General features: G+C 34.8%; 1 protein-coding gene and 1 non-coding gene across 2 annotated transcripts; one reads left to right on the top strand and one right to left on the bottom strand.

The window, feature by feature from the left end:
• Positions 1-1,899: 1,899 nt before the first annotated feature.
• LOC149954655 (achaete-scute homolog 1a-like) lies at positions 1,900-2,541 on the bottom strand. The gene has a single exon (XM_090165282.1). It carries the CDS (start codon positions 2,539-2,541, stop codon positions 1,900-1,902), a length of 642 nt encoding a protein of 213 aa, XP_090021408.1.
• A 5,953-nt stretch (positions 2,542-8,494) lies between these two features.
• On the top strand, positions 8,495-8,566 carry TRNAE-CUC (transfer RNA glutamic acid (anticodon CUC)). The gene has a single exon. It is a non-coding gene; the product is annotated as a tRNA-Glu (tRNA).
• Positions 8,567-21,587: the final 13,021 nt, after the last annotated feature.

Below are 21,587 nucleotides of genomic sequence, written 5' to 3'. Positions count from 1 at the left end.
TAAATAAATAAATAACATTTATTTATATTTAGGAATAATGATAAGGTTAAGACGATCCTAGGTGATCATGGTCGAAATTTCTCCCGGCACGAGAGAGGGGGAAGGAATGCTAAATATCGTCTTAAAAAATGTCAGTATCCTTAAGTATAAATACATTCTGATACTAGTCCGAATAAATCTTGCTGCAATAACTAGAATTCAAGACAAATAAAAAATGTCCAAATTCACCAGTCATTAAAAAAATACTTTATTCAATTTACAATTATCTATAAATAGTTTGGCCAATAATTTATGTGAAATATAAAAATATTTATTTCATTAAGTGATAATTTTCAGTAACATGATGGAATTTAAATGTGCGTTTGTTTAGCGGCTAATAGATGAGTAAAGTACATCTTAACAATTTCAGTATGGCACGCGAATAAGTTTATTTACACGAATGATTCAAGGCACGTCAGTCGTAATATTGTGGGAAAATATGTCAATTGAAATATATATATATGGCAAATCTTTAATGTATTTAAAAAATGGATATTTTGTATCATGTGCCAATCACGCTTTTTCGAAATACTCGTAATAAAAAAATAATTGAGCAAAACGCTATACATCAACTCCGAACATTTGGAAGGCAAATGATTCAAGAATATATTGTCTTTGAAAAAAGCCCAACTTGTAGCACGGCAAAAACAAGCCCAAATTGTCCCGTGGGAAACAAAGACGAAAAACGATTTCCTGTCTAGAACCAGGAAATTGGAAAACCCATTTAAGATGTTTTTTCCCCCAATTTATAACAACCGCTTTACGTGTTAAGACGAAATTGAACTAACGTAACGCTAACAATTGATAATTACGTTAGGTATGTTAAACTAGAGAAATTACACTCCCAATTATTCCCACGCAAGGTTCCAAAATGTGACGTCGAATTAACTTCTCCGTAATAATTAGGAGCCCTCGACAAGCAACCCAAAAAGTCTCCTGGACCCCCCCCCCCCCCTGGTTAGATTTTCTGTCGCCCTCTTTGTACCTGTCGCGACCCTGTCTGGCGTCTTCCGGCGGACTCGAACAAAAGCGCCCCCTGGTGGAAGCTCCGACTTCTCCTGGTCACAGGCCAGCTACGACTGCTTCGATAGTCGCCCTGCACTTGTTAGCCTTCATTCTATTCCCGGGTCATTTTTTTCTTGATTCTTTTCTTCAATTCGTTTCATTACATCTGGACGGTTTTTAAAGTTGTTTTGCTCGTAAAACGTTTCGGTACAAATATATATATATTTTTTTGAATTATTTACAGTTAATTTACATTTGTTTTGAGTTATTTTGTAACGGCTTTAAAGTTTTTGAACCTGGAAAATAAAAAGAAATATATAAGGAATATAAAACTTTATATATTATATATGTAAAATAAATAAATTAGAAATTGATCAATTGATTGTCCATCGTCATAAAAAGGCACTTAAATTGTGTTTTATTTGGAAACTAATAATTATCACGTAAAGTTTAAAACTATTCCTCCAAATAAAACTGCACGTCATACATAAATCAAAAATATCAAACGATATAATGTAAAGATTTAAATAACATTATCTATTTAAAATATTTTCTTCATAACACAGTCCACTACATTGCGCGTATCAAATTACACAACAGACGTTATTTCGAAGCCCAAATATTTTCTCGAGACCCATCTGGTAGTTTTACACCCGTACCAAACCTAGCGTAACATACCTCCCCAATATATAACGGAATAAGAAGGTTAAAGAATAGTTTTGCAAAGCGTAACCGCCATGCGAAAAGCGGAAAGCCCAAAATATTACGAATAACTGAAGCGAAACGAGTAAAAAAACATTTAATTCCCCACTTAGTTATAGCAATAATTGATGGTCGGAAAAAGAACTGTACCTTTCAGGAGAACCACGAAGCGAAGGTGAGAATGTCTTGTTCGTTGGGCGCTTCGTTGCTGTACGGGGAAGAGTTATTCTCGGAGGCCCAACTGGGCGCTGGCGATCCGGTCAAGGAGTAAGTGGGTGACTGGACGTCGCCCGAATGTTCAGTTTGGAACATAGTTCCCGCCGCTGCACCGACTCGGTCGCCCATAAGTAGTTGGTCTTCGTGAGGAAATACGTTCTCGATACAATTACCGGCGCCGTCGTGGAAAAAATCCGTCTCGCTACCTTCCTCGGAACCATACGAAGCTTCCGATTTGACGAAACCGGAGCCCTCTTGGTTGAGTAGTTGCTGCAACTCCCTGATGTAGTCCACGGCCGACTTGAGCGTCTCCACTTTGCTCATTTTCTTATTCTTGGAGCCTTTGGGGACGTGTTGTCGCAGGGTGGCGAATCCGCTGTTGACCATTCGGACTCTGTTCCTCTCCCTCTCGTTGCGGCGAACCACGGACCTGGACGGCATCGGGACGACTTGGGGACAGTCGTTCGTCGAGCCCCGACTGCTCTTGCACTTCAGTAAGCTTCCTTGATGTCGCTTACCAGATCTGTCAGTGGCGAAAGTGTCTTGTGACAAAAACGTCGCGCCGCGTTCGTTTTGCATTTTGTTTTTACTCTGGACACTAATTTTATTTAATTAGGACACTAATTTTATTTAATTTCGACAATAATATTATATAATTTGGGCACTAATAATATTTAATTTGGACACTAATAATATTTAATTTAAACGCCAAATCGGGCTAAGAATGATTGAATTAAAGCACCCCTTCGAAAAATGCAGCGCGAGTCTTTACTCCGGTTTGGATGAAAGTCGTCGGCTGTTGGCGGGTTGACGTCTGAGCGTGTTATGGCACGGCTTCCGTCTGCGGCGAAGGTTAAAAGTAGAAGATCGTAAATAGTGAGACACACCTCCACGGCGCGCATAGCGGTTCATTGTGAGCGCGTCAGTCAGTGTGTAGAATTGCACGCGTACCGGGTAGGCCGCCTCTTTCCCGAGCTCACGGCTCTGTGTTCCCCCTCTCCCGAATTTTCTCTACCCTCCCGGAGAATACCCCTCCGCGCAGGTACAACTGCTCCGTCGAGTCGAAGGGGGGGGGGAGGGGGATGGCGACGGTATCAGAAATCACAATGGACCGAGGGAGAAAAATTGAAATCGCCGCGCTCTTTGTAGATCCAGAGCTGATTTTTTTTCCTATATATAGAGGGGAAGGTCAACGAAATTTAAACCGTGAATATGGACGTTGCTGGTACCAGTTAACCATTGATTTTTTCGTCTGATTTTTGTTATTTGCTATTTTCAAATAAATTCGTCGTAACTTGGAGCCATACTGATTTTTACGATATTTATAAATGAACTCTAGGAATTTAATATTATTCCCAAATATGATATGTCGGTATTACGTAAACACGGGTGCTTCCAAAAATCTCACGTCCATTTTTAGGGAGAAGAAAGAAAATTTAGATCTTCAAAAGGATACGGGAAAGAGCATCCACATTTTTTATACCGAAGAGATGAAATTTCAAACTAGTGTTTGGTGGTCGTGGAAAACTTCATTGCCCAAGATTCTGGCGGGTGCCTAGCATTTTACCTAGAATAAGCGATTGAAAATGTCCGAATAAGACTCCAAAATGTTTTGATGGATGACTGTATTTAGACCCAAATGATGGAGAAAATAAAAGCAAGATAACGATTGTGAATTTCCAATATTTACTACCAATTTCATTTTATTTTAGTTAGGAATGAGGTTTGTAATAAAAGTTTTTGTTGATAATTTGAAATTGCATAATTTATACTCGTGATTTATAAAGCTTTATACGGGATTTTCAGATCATGAAATCGGGATTTATATATTCAGAATCGATATTTCTATATTCGGAATCGATATTTTTATTTTATAATTGTTAATTTTATATAAAGAATCGATATTTTCATATTTAGAATCGATATTGTCATATTAAGAATAGGGGATTTTATATTTGTAATCGATATTTTTAATTGAGAATCGATATTTTATTTTTAGAATCGGGATTTTAATATTAAGAATCAATATTATGGTATTTAGAATCGATATTATTATATTGATAATCGATATTTGTATATTGAGAATCGACATTATTATATTGAGATTCGATATTATTGTATTTAGAATCGATATTATTATATTATTGAGAATCGATATTTATATATTGAGAAACGATATTATTATATTGAGAGTCGATATTATTATATTGAGAATCGATATTGTTATATTGAGAATCGATATTTATATATTTAAAATCGATAGTTTAATAATTTGTAATTACAATACTTACTAAGTTATTATCGTGCCTTCTAAAATGTTATTCGTCATTTCAGAATTTGAAATTCCAATATTTATAATCCTGCATTCTAACATATTAATCGAGATTTTTAGAATTTATAATCGGGATATTTATATTTTTATAATTCATAATTGCAAAATTTAGAATCACGTTTCTTGTAAATAGAAAACGCTATGCTTTCATTTCTAACCCGAAATTTTTAAATAGATAATTAATATATTTATATTTTCTTTAATTTTATGAAGATATTGAACAGAGCTGCAGAGCAATCTTTGCTAATACGAATTACTTTCCATAAAAACCAGTGCTTTGAAAACATAAACATGTATAACAAATTGATAAAAATCTTACAACATAATTGGAAAGTCCATAGATTACTGCTTTTACGTATTTCATTTTATTTAGTTGGTATCAAGTAAGGGCCCGTCACAGAAGAACTCTGATAAATGATAGTCTATGTGGGTAAATGGTCTCTTCATTTCGGTAATTACTTCGCGTGGTATATTTGGAAGACCACACCGAAACAATGACACACTTTCGTTTTCTTGCGTATTTTTCCTTTTATTAATGACGCTTGCATTTGGCAGTGGCACGCCGAAATCATTGCGGGTTTAAAAGCTCACGCGCAGAAATATTTGCAAGCTGAATTTTTCTAGTGGCCCGCAGATGCGTGGCTGCTGAGCTATAGCCGCTACTATTACCGGCTACAGGGTCAAAGGTTAAAATAAAGTCATGGCCTTTATTTCTCTAAGTAAAAAGTAAAAAAAAATAAACACATTTTTTACCGGTAGAAAAAAACAATATAAGTTATTTTTGTTTAAATTGACCAACCACTGAAATAAACTGATAATAATGATACTTTAATTTATTGCAAAAAAGGAGACCCCTATTGTAATTTTTGAACCCTTAGAAGGATTTTGGGGCCCCTTTTAATTTCGAAAAGTTTCCGAAGTATAATGATTCTTACTCAAAATTCCAATAATAATAATAATAACCATAATCATCATTAGTATTATAAAAATCCACTCGAACAATTTTTCGCTTATTTTAATTTTATTTTGTAGGACTTAGGTGGCAAATAAAATCAAAAACGTTGTAATAGAATTAATCCTCTAAAATCTAAATATTCCTCTAATAACGGTTGGAGCAATAACATTTTATTATTGTCATGATTCAAAGTTAAATTATCCATATACCATTTTAAACTTTATAACCCATGTTCATTTTAAGTTTATTTTCATTATTTTTGTGAAGTCAATCCTTACTTTTTATTCAACTTAACATTCTTCCAATCTCTACTAAAGAAAAATTATTTTAGGATTCTTGAAATCAACTTGAAACGAGTTCCAACGTCTTCAGATCAATCTAAAAAAGAAAAAGTCAACAAGAAAATCGTTCACTGAAATCTCAAAATTAGTTTCTGACTTCTGAAATCAATTTGAGATTCAAAATTTCGAAATGTCAGAACGCTAGCCGCCAAGCCGTTATTGCAGAAACTTTATGTCGTTTCACAAAACAAAGAATGCTCCATTACACGGAACTAAAACGGAGCAATTTCTTAATCGTGACTTACTTGCCAGCGAAAAAATCCATCATGGATATGGTTTTTATTTTGTTTCTTTTTTTAACTATAGGTGCACTTCGACCTTCCGCGTAGAATGTTAAAAAGCAACGCGTTGTTTTTTAAGTGTAGCTGTTCATTTTTTACGTTCCAAACAAGGTGTCGATTCGTTTGTGGCAGCTTCGGAGTAAATATATACTCGCGCACCTAATAATTAAGAGCCAATATTTTCACACCCGGCCAGAAAACAGGCCGTCGTGAGAGGCAGTCGCCCATCATGGAAATTATGCGCGGCAATTTCAAAAGAATCATATACTACTGCAACCCCTGCAGTTCGCTTGATAAACGTTGAAAAGTCTCAGAGTTTTGTAAATGAATACCAAGAATGTATTCATTTCTATACTCAAGGAGAATGGCAATATTGATTCGATTTTTAGTGTCGCTCTCAATCCCCCCTTACGCTGTAGCGATAAGATATTTCCCCACACACATAGGAGCAACAAACACAGCATCCCCACACCACGAGAACGCAACCCGTCAAAGGTCACGCATATTATTTTGTACATTTTTCATTGGTTAGACGCATTAGCGCCTGCTGCCGTCGGAAGGGGAAAATTGGGAAAAACGGTCAGCGTAAAGGTTCGTCTAATGAAATTTGTACACAACACTGCGTTAGCGTGTTTAAAGGCTAGCTGCGTTCTCCTTCTGCATAACTTGCGTGTTTTTACTCCAAGTTTTTAGAGAGTAATTAGCGAAATACTATGAGTAGCGCTAGACCTTTAAGTATGACAATTAGAAAAATTACCACCGAACTGAATTTCAAAATAATCGCGTGATCCAGGTTTAGTCGACAGGGTATTCACTCGTAAATAATTTGTACACAGGAATTTTTAGTTTCGTAAAAAATTTGGTGATAACCATTGATTTCCAATAATTACTTAAAAATTTTCCGTGATTCCCGGTGATTACTTTTAGTGAATTCCCGTGATTACCTATGATTTGTACTTAAGGGACTACTCCCTCGGGTTAAGTTTAGTAGAAAGCCCCCTGGTGACTAAATATGCCCAAGGCCAAATATATTACTATCAAGTACGCATACAAGTAACTAAGAACTATTAAAATTTTGAATATTGGTAAAATTAAGTTATACGGAACTCTAGAAAAATAATTTTTCATATAGCCGAGGAAAATAAAGACTAAAACTATAATTTATTAATATTATTTATTGGTATTATTATTATTTATTATATTTTTTTATAATCCTTCAGTGCGCGAATGCAAATTAAAAAATTTCCTCCAATTTTTTAATGTTCTAGTAGAGTGGGGAAAAATCCGGCTTTCCAGATGGAGCCACGGACATATTTTTAGGGCGTTTCTATTATAAGAAGTATAACAGCATGGCAGCAGGGGCAAATGTTATCGTACATAGTTCCAAAGAATATAAAGCCCCAGGAATGGAAGGATTGATATTATTGGCCGCGTGTTTTGGTTGCAATAGAAACTTCCGGCAGAGCAAATCAGAGTAACCGGAAACGGTTAAAGCAACCCGGTCTATCTTTAAATACGAGAGGCGCAAAAGCTCCACTAGACGGAGCTACACCTTCCATTCCTGGGGCTTTAGCCTTTATATTCTTTGATAGTTCTAACTTCTAAGTTAGTTTCCCAATGGTGGAAATAATATAAATCCCCTTGTTCTTTGTGGCGCCATCTAATTGACCTAATATTTGAAAGTCCTTCCACCTTTTTAACTACGTCATAAATACTCAAACGCTTCGTTCAAGCTGAACGTTTCTGTTTTAACAATTACATAATTGAATTATATTTTTCTAATTAGGCTGAACCTTCCTCTAGCGGCTAAAATAATTTTGATAATTCTAATATTAATAGTTAAAGGGAATATAACCTCAGGTATTTGGTGTGGAACACCAACGCTTGCAGCTCTGACCGCTCTTGCCTTTCGCTTTAAAAATGTTTGGCGCCACTGTACAGCGAAATTTGAAAAATTGAAGGGGTCTTCCATAAAGATTGCTTTGCAGGTTATATTCCCTTTAACGAGACATAAGGTCCTAACTAAAGGGTAGTTTGGGCGCTTGCCCAACTTGTTAGGCTCCGGGCGTCCGAATTAAAACGTAATAACTTAATTACTTTTAAATTAAAAATTGTTAAAATTATTTTAGTCACTAAACAAAAGGTTGTTTTACACTGAAATATTAATTTTATAAGTTAAAATACAAAATTAAAAGAGCTCAGCTTGAAATAGCGCGAAAGTAGACAATGGACACTGTAGTCTTCCCCCTTAAATGTAAAATGAGAAAATTTCACCGCGAAGGATTATTTACCTGTTAAAAAAAACCTTATTTTACCAATGAAATCAAATAGTATTAGAAAATCATTATATGACGGTCTTCGCACTATTTTTTCTTCCTAAAGATTTTTTTAATTAACGGGAGTGTGCGTTTCAACTTCAAACGAATAACATTAGCGAGAAAGGTATAGAAAAATTGTTTTGTCCTAAAAATATCCTATCTACTTCTGTTAACACCATCTGTAAGCGTAACTTTTAAAACTGAATTAAAAGCGTTGAAATCACCCATTATCAATCAAAAATACAAATCGAATGCTCCTATTGATAAAAATTTATTTTTGTTTCAAGATGATACGATTGTTTCGATCCGGCGTGGTCTAGTGGTTAGGATACCTGGCTCTCACCCAGGAGGCCCGGGTTCGATTCCCGGCGTCGGAAACGTGATTTTTCTGTTAACTTGTAAGTAGGTATAACGGGTTCCTATTTACTGGGTGAAAACTCGGAATAACTCCTTCTGCGTTGAGTTTGCAAGTTCTCTCCCCACTGGTTTAAGGGGTTTTCCCCCGAGTTCTTCGGTTTCGCCTTCCATAAAAACTTGTTGAGGTTAACGGTAATAGTTAGTGTAGGGAGCTGTTGGCTCGATCTCGTGGCATGCAGGGCTTTCCACCACCCTCCTACGCATTGTAACCCGGCCACCTGTATTAATGGCTTCAAAAGTCGCTTGATGACTTAGGCCTAAGGTGGTGCCTTGGGTATTAGCCTAGCTGATTATTATTATTATTATTATATCGATTTTAAGGCGTTAGTGTTGAAGGGATATATAATGAATCTTCTTTAATATTTAAATATATTTTAAATTAAGTATCCTAATCCTATTTCTAGTAATTAACTAATCTCTAAAAAAATTAAATATCCTTATGTTAATTCTAGTAGTTAGCCAAATTTTTATTTTGATGAGGCCTAGCGAAAAATTCTTATAGAGATCAGACTATGAGAAAGTACAAAAGTTAAGTCGAGAAGGTGATTCAAATTTAGTACAAACAAAATAACGCTCAAGTAACGGAAATATAAATTATGTACGTCATTGTTATTATTTTTGGAAAATTTTAAAAACTCAATTATGAACTAAATCGAAAAATGGTCTGCTAACACTAGACACCCCTTATTTCTTAAGGTAACTAGCAGAAAACACTTGCACCTTCTGTTAAACAAACTTACGTGTATAAGAACAAAATAATTAGATATGTTATACAGGGTGTCCACTAAAAAACGATCCAGGGCGAATATCTCAGAAACCGTTTTCTCTAGCAATTTAAATTTTTTTATGTTACGTAGCACGTGCAGGGGCCCAAAGAAGAATTGGAGTTATTAGCGCTGTCTTGAATTTTTCCCTTTTACGACCTTTGTGATTTTGGTACCAATTTTCTCGACTTACTATTGGTCGAATCCGATCATGTTCACGCTATGTAGGCATAAAACGTGGCGGGGAACACTTTTCTATTTGAAACCAACTTTCTAACACTTACGGTTCTCGAGATAGTTTTTGGATGACCTTAAAGACATGGTTCAAGGTCATCGAGGTTATCATTCTTCTTTGGCCCCCTGCACGAGCTACGTAACATAAAAATTTCAAATTCCTAGAGAAAACGGTTTCTGAGATATTCGCCCTGGATCGTTTTTTAGTGGACACCCTGTATAACTGCAAGTCTTTGTCTGTCTTGTTATAATCGTTCACAGTCTAGAGCTCTGCGTAACAGATAAATTAACTAACAAAACTTCGATTAATCGTAAATATTTTGGTTAACTGTTTATTTATGGATATTATACATGGATAAACAACGATTTAACATGCAAAAAATAATTTATATTTTCGGATAATTGTAGGTTATAGATAAAAATAAAATAAGTGGTTAATTTTCGTCCAAACTCCGAACTCTAGTCCACACTCTGCATAATTGTTCTAAATGTGACCACAATATAAGTATTTATGTATAATTTTCAAGTTGTTAGTGATTGAAGGATTTAGATAATAGATTTATCTGTAAAATAAAGTGAATTTAAAATAAATTCTCAAATAGTGGACTGGTTAAGAAAGCCCTCGAGAACGTGTAGTGGAAACTCATACAAGTTCCCCGTACACGTCTTCGAGCACTGGTTTAAGCTGTCTAATATTTAGGGTTGTTGAATATTTTCATTTTTTTTCAAAATGCAAAATGCAAAATACTTTTTCCATAACTCATAATGCAAAATAAAAAATACAACTTTGAAATTTTTTTTCATTATGCAAAATATATTTACAAATGCACTCTGTTTACTTTTTATTAGTAACTAACTGTGCTTTCTTATTATTATTTAGTTTGTAATAAGTTTATAATTATTAATTAATTAAATACTAGTTAATTATTAATTAGTTATTAGTAATAATGACGTAGAGATTTCAAAAGCATCCTCGAAGCCAGCGTGGGAAACAAAGCGATGGAACTGTACGAATGTTCATCTGCTTCTGAGTAAGTGAGTAACTGAGTATCGAAATCTATGATGATTTAATAGTAAATAGCAGACGAACTTTCCCTACAAGAGGTGCGAGGATGGTACGAAAGTAAAATAATATTGAAAAAGCATTTATAAAATGTTTTTCCGCACATCAAACCCCCAAAATGTAAAATGAAAAATAGTTTTCTTGAAACTCAAATGTAAAATGCAAAATGCAAAATAATTTTTCTTACTCAAAATGCATTTTGAACAATCCTGCTGCTATGACTTCATATCCTAATCGTACCTCTAATCACATGAGAAACATGCCGAACAAATCTTCAAAAAGATAGGAGTATTTTTAGAAGTTAGCCATTTATATTATTGAAATGCCCAAGCTTCAATTTCACACTCTTTTCAGAAACGTTTACTGGGCGCCGCCATTATCGTACAAACAACCAACGAGCAAGCCCTCTACCGCAGAAATTTCATCCCCCCAAAACCGGTTTTTTCATCACCCTCCCCGTAGACTGAAAGGTAATGGCGGTCGATTGGGAAGGCGCGTTTAAGAGTCTATAGTCTATACACCTATAAGGTCCCCGAGAGGGCTGGTTTAATTTGTCTAATACAATAATATTAATCATCAGTGACCTTTAATGCCTTTTATTCTAATGGTTGGGTTAAATCCGTAGAAGGGTGGTGCCAACAGCTCCCTACACTCACTATTACCGTTCTCCTCTACAAGTTTTCATGATGACGCGGAACACAAGCTCTACTGCTAGTACTGATTGTACCTCAAATTTCATTAGAAACACGGTGAAGAAAATCTTAACAAAGTCAGACCTATTTTTAGTAGCCAAACTTTTATATTATTGAAATGTCCAATGCAATACCTAACTATCGAATGTCACCTATTTTTGGCAGCGCGTATTGGGAATGGTGCAATCGCTGGTGATCATTCATTTGAAGTAGGTCACACGCGCCTCGAAGGGGAGAGTTCCTTTCGGCGGTTTAACATCAATATCAACATTGAGAATCCGTGAACTGTTAAGAGGCGATCCAGAGAAAGCTATCATTTACAGTTCAAATCACAAGAAAAACGCCGAAGTTACATATATAGAATTGAAAAACGAAAGCTGGAAATGCACAATGAAACCAGAAAGAACTCCACCTGGAGTTGTTTAAAAAATAAAATCCACAGTGGTTCTCGATAGCGTGCGCCTATTTATAAACTATATTAATTTCAAACTTCACAATTTTTCAATATTTTTTTCAAAGAAATGAATGCGCAATTTGACTTAAAATTCATACCTCTTTAATTGTTCTAAAAATTAAATTAATGATATTTGTTAGATAATTAATAGGCTACGTATTTACAAAACTTAAATAAAAACATGAAGTTTAATTATATGTAATTATATTCTTTCATAAGCAACATAGTACTTTAAGTATGACAATTAACGGTAATAGTTAGTGTAGGGAGCTGTTGTCTTGATCCCGTGGCATGCAGGGCTTGCCACCACCCTCCTACGCAGTGTAACCCGGCCACCTGAATTAAAGGCTTCAAAAGTCGCTTGAAGATTTAGGCCTAAGGTGGTGCCTTGGGTATTAGCCTAGCTGATTATTATTTATTTTATTTTATTATCGCCAAACTGATTTTTCAGAGTTATTGCGTCATCAAAGTTTAGCCCTGTAGGGTCTAAATACGTCCAAGGCGAAATATAATACTTCCAAAGGCGATAGTATGCCACTTACGAAGAGACTACCCGAGGTGATAATCACCGATTTTGTTGAAACTAGGGGGTTGTGTAGAACTTATGGTAATATGAAATTTCACCAAGGGAAAAGTTGCAATGGGCCTTAGTTTTGCCATGGCAACCGAAAATGTTTTTGACAACACAGTATGTATATTTTCCCATTGAAAATAACATGGGAATCTGAGCAATTCTAAGGGTCCCGCATGTAAAAAATAATGATAATAATTCTAATTAAAATTGTTAATTTTCATCAAATTCAAACAACTTAATTCTATTTTATTATCTCGATAAACTTCATTTATTATCGTCGATTCGGCGATTAGTTGGCAAATACAACTTTTTTATCTTCATATTTCGCTTTTCTCCATTTTTACCAATTCTGATCAATTTTTACATATTTTAATCAAATTGACAAAATTCATCAAAATGTCATAAAATTAATTTAATTTGTCAATTTTGATCTATTTTATTTTGGTTTTGAAATTTTTCACAGGGGGGGGGGGGGGTACCCTTAGAAGTGCTCAATTTCCCATGTTATTTCAATGGGAAAATCTACATACTGTATTGTGTTTTCAAAAACATTTTCGGTTGCCATGGCAAAACTAATGCCCATTGCAACTTTTCCCTGGGTGAAATTTCATGGTACCATAAGGTCTACATACCCACCTAGTTTCAACCAAATCGGTGATTATCACCTCGGGTAGTCTCCTCGTTAGTTCGGTTGCAGGTCGAACTCGCTGGGAGTAAGTGTTGGCATCGAAAAGTTATTATTTTAGAAATGTAAGATTAAAACAATAGGAATCGGCATACTTATAGCTATTATGTTACTTATGATTCTTTGTAGATCTGATCAATACCTTCTTGAAGACCCAAAATTTAGCTTCGTGGAAATAAACATCCGGAAATATAGCATGAGAAATATCGTTCCAGTTCTCGGTGGGAGACTAAAGTGAAATGATTGATGCGTTTGAGATTTAACCTTTTAGATACTTGATTTGAAACTAACGATTACTAAGACTACAGTGGATTTCTTTGCGAAAGGGTTCGAAACCGATCAAACTAGTCTGAGAAAAAACTACGTAGAAACCAGCCTCGTAGCTAAACACAGTCACTTGAACGACAGCAAACAACCATTACATTTCCACGATATCGAGTTAAGGTCGCCATCCTGAAGCGTCATGATAGATGATCTCTTGAAGAGCACCGCTGACCTGCACTTATACTTCGTTGTGACATTAATGTATGGATGGGTCCTTTATTCTCCAATACTCGTACTCTAAGGACAAAAAGTGCTGTGTAGAGGTCAACGGTAATAGTAAGTGTAGGGAGCTGTTGACTCACGTGCCTTGGAGGGCTTTTCACCCCTCCCCCTACGCAATTTAGTTAGCCCGGTCACCTGAAATTAATTAAAGACTATTGAAACTGTTGCAAGGTCAAATACAATTTTACAAACTCCGATCTGTGAAACTACAAAAAAAAAAGAAACTCGTTATTGTATGCATAATAATGGTTTTAATAACATAAGATTTGAAATCAATCTATAAAATTTTTCCTAAAATAAGTTATATTCCATAATCAGTGACAATTGACCATCGCTTCCAAATTGTATTTTTGTGTTTAATTAAATTAAATTAGCTGTTTTTAAATTTTTTTAGTTGTTATTTGGTTATCACCTAGTCCTAGGTCGCACTTCTGTGAGGCTTGGCCATCTTGACTCTATTCTTGATTAAATAAAAAATTGATTTTGAAAAAAGGCAATAAAAGTCGCTAGATGATTTGGGCCTAGGGTGCTGCCTTGGCTATTAAAGTGAAAGGTGCTTTTTATTCACTTTAACTTATCGTACATTTCATTTTCCACCAACATCCCCCTATTCGGCTTTTCGTTGCTAGGCAACGCGTTTTACATTTTTTTATGTTTAGGCTTAGCTTCTCTTTTCAGTTTTGTCGTAAGCCAGATTCCCTGCGCGGTACTGATAAGCTCCAACTAGGGCGAGCCCGGTCTACTGCTGGAAATTCTGGCTATTTAAATTCAATTTTATTTTATTTGGTCCGAGTTTCGAGTTTAAATTTTAATCTTATTCTCGAAGACCTGTTGGTCCGAGTATTTTTAAAGTTTTATCATTACTTTAAATTTGTTATGGTTTAGCTTTTTAAACTTCTTTTTATTATGGACGTGTATAACTTTCCGCATATTTTACTCAGTGGTGTAGCTAGCATGGGTGGCACCCGGCGGGGATATCATGGTGCACTACTTACTAGTCCAAACAAGTAAAAAAGTTATTTTGAATTTCTCTAGTTTGTGTGTTCATTTTTTCCTCGGTCGGGTGTCACCCCCAAAACGGCCCCAATTGGGTGGAACCTGGTGTGGTCCACCCTCACCACCCCTTAGCTACGCCACTGTTTTTACTGCTTTGGGTATTAGCCTAGCTGATTATTATTATTTATCTAGTTAACTGCAATTAAGTGTCTTAATAAATGTGGTCAACAAAATTGTTGAAATAAAATACTTTTGTAAAAATTAATTGAAATAAAATACTTTGTAAAAATTAGTTGGAATAGAATACTTTTATAAAAATTAGTTGGAATAGAATACTTTTGTAAAAATTAGTTGGAATAAAATACTTTTGTAAGAAATAGTTGGAATAAAATACTTTTGTAAAAATTAGTTGGAACAAAATACTTTTGTAAAAAGTAGTTGGAATAAAATACTTTTGTAAGAATTAGTTGGAATAAAATAATTTTGTAAAAATTAGTTGGAACAAAATACTTTGGTAAAAATTAGTTGAAATAAAATACTTTTGTAAAAATTAGTTTGAATAAAATATTTTCGTAAAAAAGTAGTTGGAATAAAATATCTTTGTCAAAAGTGGTTTTAATATAATATTTTTGAAAAAACGTGGGTGAATAATATTTTTTTTGTAAAAAGGTAGGCGAATAAAATAATTTTGTAAAAAAAATAGTTGGAATAAAATATCTTTGTCAAAAAGTGGTTGTAATATAATATTTTTGAAAAAAACGTGGGTGAATAAAATATTTTTGTAAAAAGGTGGGCGAATAAAATAATTTTGTAAAAAAAAATTATTTGGAATAAAATATTCATTCATGGTTAACGGCATGCGAACAACGGCGATGAAAGATGTTGAAGTGTGGGTGCTTTGATAGTAACTTTTCTGGTATTGTTCGTCGACGGCCCTTGAGGAGACTTCTCAAATGAAAGGAAACGAACTTTCCTTGCTTGGCTGTGTAGACTGCTCGAGGCGCATTGCCCTCGTTCTGACCCATTGGTTCCTCATGGTCCCTTTTAAAACGATACCAAGAAGAAAGGTGTTCAAAGGCTCACGGCCCCTCTTTTAACCTCGACAGGGTATTTTTATCACAAAGAAACGAGCCCGAAAAAAGAAAAGAAGAGGACGAAATTGAACCTCAGAGTCCGACAGAGGCTTCTGGTGGAAGGGTCCCAACACGCGGTCAGCGATCTTTGCTCGGACCTCTCAAATGCTCAACGGAGCGAAATGAAGCTTTTTTGGAGATTTCATTCTATCGGGGGATGCTATTGACGCCTGCTATTTTACACCTACACCAGCAGCGGCTCTGGTTGGTCAGTTCGTGGTTGACCATTTCCTGTCGGACACGCAACGTCTCCGAGGCCATTGACGGCTCAACTGTAGACCGTGTCGAATATTGTTAACGGAAACACAATGGTCAAGCCCCTCTATTAAGGGTTTTTACTGCGGTTTGAACAAGTATAGGAGAGAAAAATCTCCAGACCACTCGACGACACAATGCCTTACTTTCTCCTTTTCTCTCTTTTTAAAATACACGCGTGAATTGATAATTTTCAGATTTATGGGAATTTTTGGCCTTTCCCCATAGTCCTTTTTTAGCTTTAAGGTTGTGATCTCAATTTTTATTCTAGAATAAAATTACTTATTTTCAAAAAATAAATTATTAAGTAATCTTCTTAATGATTTAGAAGATTTGCTCTGCTGTTTATCCAGGTTTAATACAAGAATTTAACATACAATTGATTTTAAAAATTTCCCATTTATTTAAATCATAAAAAGAGTCGCTTTAATATGAACTCAGGTTTAAAGCTGGTATTTAAGGTAGAGAGATTGGAAAAATACCGGTGTTTATTATAATTAAACTGATTTCTATGTGAATGATCAAATGAAGTTTACTTGAATTCCAAATTCATCCCTATAACAAATCCGACAACTCTCTGATGGTTTCAGAAAAAAAATAAAAATGCGTTTCACAATAAATGTATATTAGCTACATAAAAACAATTACATTTTAAATCGCGGAGATTGAGAGCCACAATTCAACGTAATTTTTTTTTATTATCAGTCCAAAGAAATTGGGATTTAATATGGAAAATGTCCTTAAATAAATTACAAATGGCGATTTTCCATCAAACCACAATAGGCCTATTTATGAAGTATAACGTTTAGGGTAATCTTGTAAGGAATGAAGACTTAGCTTTTTTGGATATACATATATCCATATACCAGCTTCCCCATTCCCTTTTGTTAGGGGTTGCATAACCTGTCTCAATTAGACGTTTTGGGATGACCTAACCGTTCTAAAGATACGAAGTAAATAAGCAAACTAATGATAATTAGCTTAGTAATTAACCACTTTATATCTGAACGATTGCTTAGGACAAGTTGTTACATTAATACGTAACTCGAAAAAACATAAGTTAGTGGGAATTTTCATTCTCAAGTAAGTGTAAGTATGTAAGTGGAGCAGTTCTAAAGCAGACCGCTCCAACGTGGTGAATCGTTTGTAATATTGATACCGCAGTGATGTCGCCTAAATGAAATTTCCCTTACAGGGTCTTAAATTTTCCATTTTTACACAAATCTTCCCTAGATTTTACAAAACCCTAATAACTATTATAACTCGTGCTTAAATTATTTCTTTATTGGCCTTCAGAAAGTGATATTTTATACAAAGAGCCTTCTACGTAACCAATATTACACTATACGCCAGCAATTATTCTTGGATCAACTTCAGGTTTTTGGTCGGCACTTAATTCTCTTTTTTCATGGTTCATTATAAGTTGTAATGAAAGATTTAACCAGTTATAATTTATAACTAGTTAATCCAACATTTTAATCAGCACCCCCTGTAGCACATGAAGTCGTTTTAGAGTCGGGGTACGGTCGGTAAGTCGGTTTATAGTCTACGAACAAATTCCGACCTAAAAACGTCCGAACGTTTTTCGACACTATAACCGTAAATCCTTTTTTGGGACTATTTATGGTCGATATGCCGACCTTTATCCAACTTAAAATAGACCTTACATTTAAATATTGGATTCAACATTAACTTTATTAAACAAACCATATTTATTTAGGAAAAGGGGATATTTTAATTATTTTCTGACAATTTGATGATATTCTGAGAAAATTTTTTATTCACTTTTATTTTTTCTTCAAACTTATTTGTATTCGAAAATCTAATAATTAGATCCGTTTTGGGGTCGGAAATAAGCATTAATATAAAGTTGGCCCGACGTCGTTTCGGAGTCGGTTCTTAGGTCTATTAAAAGGCGGTAAAGAGTCGACGTTTTGTAGTCGGCCCACCCTTTTACTCCAAGGACATTTCGACCCACAATCCAAAGGTCGGCCGACTTTAGTGTTTAGTACCTTTTGCCGACGTCGGCCCGACTCTAATTTGCTACAGGGGACCGGGAATAATTCCCACCACTTCGGAGTCTCTAGTAGCAGAAGAGTCGTCAAAAAGAAGACTAAAATGTCGAAAGCAAAATCGCAGGAATGCCAGTTAATTCATATTAATATGATTAATTATTAATATTTTCTTCATATGAAATCAATTATTTTAAATATTGTGGTTATTTAGATCAGAAGCATCACTTTAAAATCACCCTCCGTTGAAATTTCCTACATTTCGCAAATTTTTGGCCTGATTTCATTTTTGGGATTTTTAGGGGTCAAAATTTCCCTAGATCTGATATATTTCCCTCGACTTGGCATCACTGATACCGAGCTGTAAAATCGAAAGAGCTCCGAACGAGGTGGCACGAACTTCCCACGAAGCGCGTGAATCTTCAAGCAGCAAGTTGGTCGTAGAAAGGAGAACCTCGAGGCGCCGTAGGTCCCCCGTCGGCGAGCGTGGGAGACGAGCAGATGGTGACTCCTCAGGACCTCAGCCATCTCGAACCACACAATGGGGATATTCCCGACCATTTATGATTCTTATCCCTTTCCCAGCAATATTTTGATAAATTTTGGGCATTTAAATCTACAAACGAAACCAAAAAATATTAGCTGTATTAATGATAATTTCAAGGACGTCTCTTTCGCGGGGGAGGGGAGGGATTGTGTAGGCCTCCTTCCCAAAATAATTTGGTCAGTTTGCAAAATGAGTCCTAAAGTAAGTTGCTAAAAGATTTTCGGAATAGAAACTAAATTTCTTTATATTTTTCTTGTTTATTTGATCATGGGCTTTTCAAAAATGTAACTCACTTGATGAAATACCGTCTTTAAGTTTATTTTATATTTATAATAAATTTACGTGTAGCGCCCCACTGCGGATTATATCTTGAACGATAATTTTATCACACCTAGTTTGTGACGTCATTGACTACGGTTGTCTCTGAATTTTTCCCACTGCATCTGGTAGATTATACAATTCCCACTATCCTAACAAGATCATACCTGTAATATCCTTGGTAGATATGGCGATGTCAATTTAGCACGCGTGAGAGCGTGTTTTTAAAACCACGTAAGCACCCGCGTACAAAATTCACTAGTAGAAACCCATGGTTCTACAGGATATTTTTCGGTTTCGGCCACGGAATCAGTAGCATCTACATTTTGTATCCAAGCCTAATTTCTATGTTGGGGATAGCGGCCAATGAGAAATAACGTGTAGTCAATGTCGTCAATCACCACCCTAAAATTCCAATTGTTTCGGCGTTCTACTAATTATTTCTAATTATCTACGAAACGGAAAGCAACGAAACTTTATATTTGGGTACTTTAAATATAAGCGCTTCGTTTAATAACAAAATGAAGGCGGTAACGAATAATATGCAACTTATTCTTTAAGAAAACAATTTTTATGGTAGAGTTTGCAAAATCAAGGCCTAGCCGTACACCCCTGTGTGATTATTATTATTATTATTATTATTATTATTATTATTATTATTATTATTATTATTATTATTATTATTATTATTATTATTATTATTATTATTATTATTAATAATAATAATAGTATTAATTCAATTCAAATGTTTTTTATTTCCTGCAAAATAACACGTCGAAAAGACGCTTTTTACAAAATTACAGGGTTTTTTATATTAATCCATGTCAATATAAGTAAGGATTTTTTTGTTTAAGTTTAAAATCATTTAAAACGTTTTTAAAATCAATTTTTGCATATATTTACAATTTATATTTTACGTTTACGCATCTATATATATTTTTCAGTTTGCATCTTATCCAAATTGCAAAGTTACAGATATAAATTTTAAAGCAAAGTCATTTCTTTTAGTACATTTTTGCGAAACGTTGAATACGGATACGATATATCTAGTTTGTGGCATAATTTATTGAATGTCTGTTGGCATCGGGTTATTGGGTTTAGGTCTTTTGTATCCTTGATATAGAAAAGCGTATTGGCTCGAGTATTCTTGAGTGGTGTATTTAAATTTATTTAATTAACTAGCTCGATGCAGTCAGTTCTAGAGCTTAGCACGTTATATATTAGCATTATCTCGTGGTAATTTACTCGGTTTTTAATTGATTGAAGGTTACACATTATTTAAAAAAATTTGTATCTGTAATTGGAAACCGGGTGGAAATTATGAGAATATAGATGGGCGAACTTATTTTGTACGCCTTCAGTTATGTTTTTGAGATATTCACTGCAGCCATTCCACACCACACAACAATACTCAAGCCTAGACCTAACTAACGAAATGTATAACAAATAAAAGGCCTTTGGAGAACGGAGTCTTTTGGCCAATTTTAGCATACAGTACAATTTTCCTATACAATCTTTCTTAAGTTTATCAATATGGTGGGAAAAACGTAGCTGCGAGTCAAAGATGATGCCCAAGTTTTTGACCTCGAGTTCTCGTTTTAAAGTTTCATTGTTGATTGAATAGGGATAGGTTATGGGTTTGCGCTTTCGGGTGAAAGAGACAACAATGGTTTTCGAACCGTTTAATGGCATTTCATTGGTAACCCCCCAAGAATAAATTCGGTTCACGTTGGTGTCTAAGGTTTTACAGTCTGATATTGACTCTATGTTATTGTATGTTGTTGTATCGTCGGCGTACGCTTTGGCAACACTTGGACTGTCTATTTCCCAAAAGATGTCATTTGTGAATATAATAAATAACAATGGACCTAAGCACGATCCTTGGGGAACGCCGCGGCGTGTAACATAGCTTACAGATGTTATTGTACCGTTTACTTTGATTATGTTAGGACGATCCGCAAAGTAGCTTTCCACCCAATTAAGTACCGCACCACCTAGCCCATACCCTTTCATCTTATATAGTAGAATGTAATGGTTCATGCAGTCAAAAGCCTTGCTAAAGTCCAAAAATATGGCGTCCACTTGAGCTTTGTTGACTACTAATAATAATAGTATTATTAATATTATTATTATTATAAATATCATAATTTTTGTGAAACGTATAGAATTAACTAAGAACTAAGAACCATGATAATAACATCGTTCCCTGCAGCTGTCATTACCTTATACTTTTCACAAACGGTCTGTAGCGCCATCTAGAAAATTCAAAAGGGGATAATTTTTCTAGCTTTGTTTCAAAATTCAAAAATGGTAAGATGTTTTTTATAATTTGCATTTGCTAACTGAAGAATTATTATTTATAAAAATTTTAATAAAAAATATAACTCATAAACTCGATGTTACACCAAGTCTATTCACTAGAGGGCGCCGATTAATTCTACACACACTTCCTTTTTAAAAAAATAAGACTATTATGTAGTTATTGCTCACTTTGGTTAACTTTTGTTAGGCTCTAAGTCAGATATATAATTAAAAAATACACAAATGTACGTAATTATTGTAAAATATAATTTAGTAAAAACTTTCATGTAGTAGGGAACACTACTTATCAAGTTTTTTGGTGGAGCTAGCGTCACCTATAGTTAGAAATTGTCGATTATGGGCAAATTTTATATTTTGGCAAATCTAGCGGCATCTATGGGTGACTG

This window comes from Leiobunum rupestre, chromosome 2, assembly GCF_980474605.1.
Source record: "Leiobunum rupestre chromosome 2, qqLeiRupe1.1.hap1, whole genome shotgun sequence".
NCBI classification, from domain to species: domain Eukaryota; kingdom Metazoa; phylum Arthropoda; class Arachnida; order Opiliones; family Sclerosomatidae; genus Leiobunum; species Leiobunum rupestre.
The sequence above is the reverse complement of the archived record's forward strand: the minus strand, read 5'-3'. Positions and strand labels throughout refer to the sequence as shown.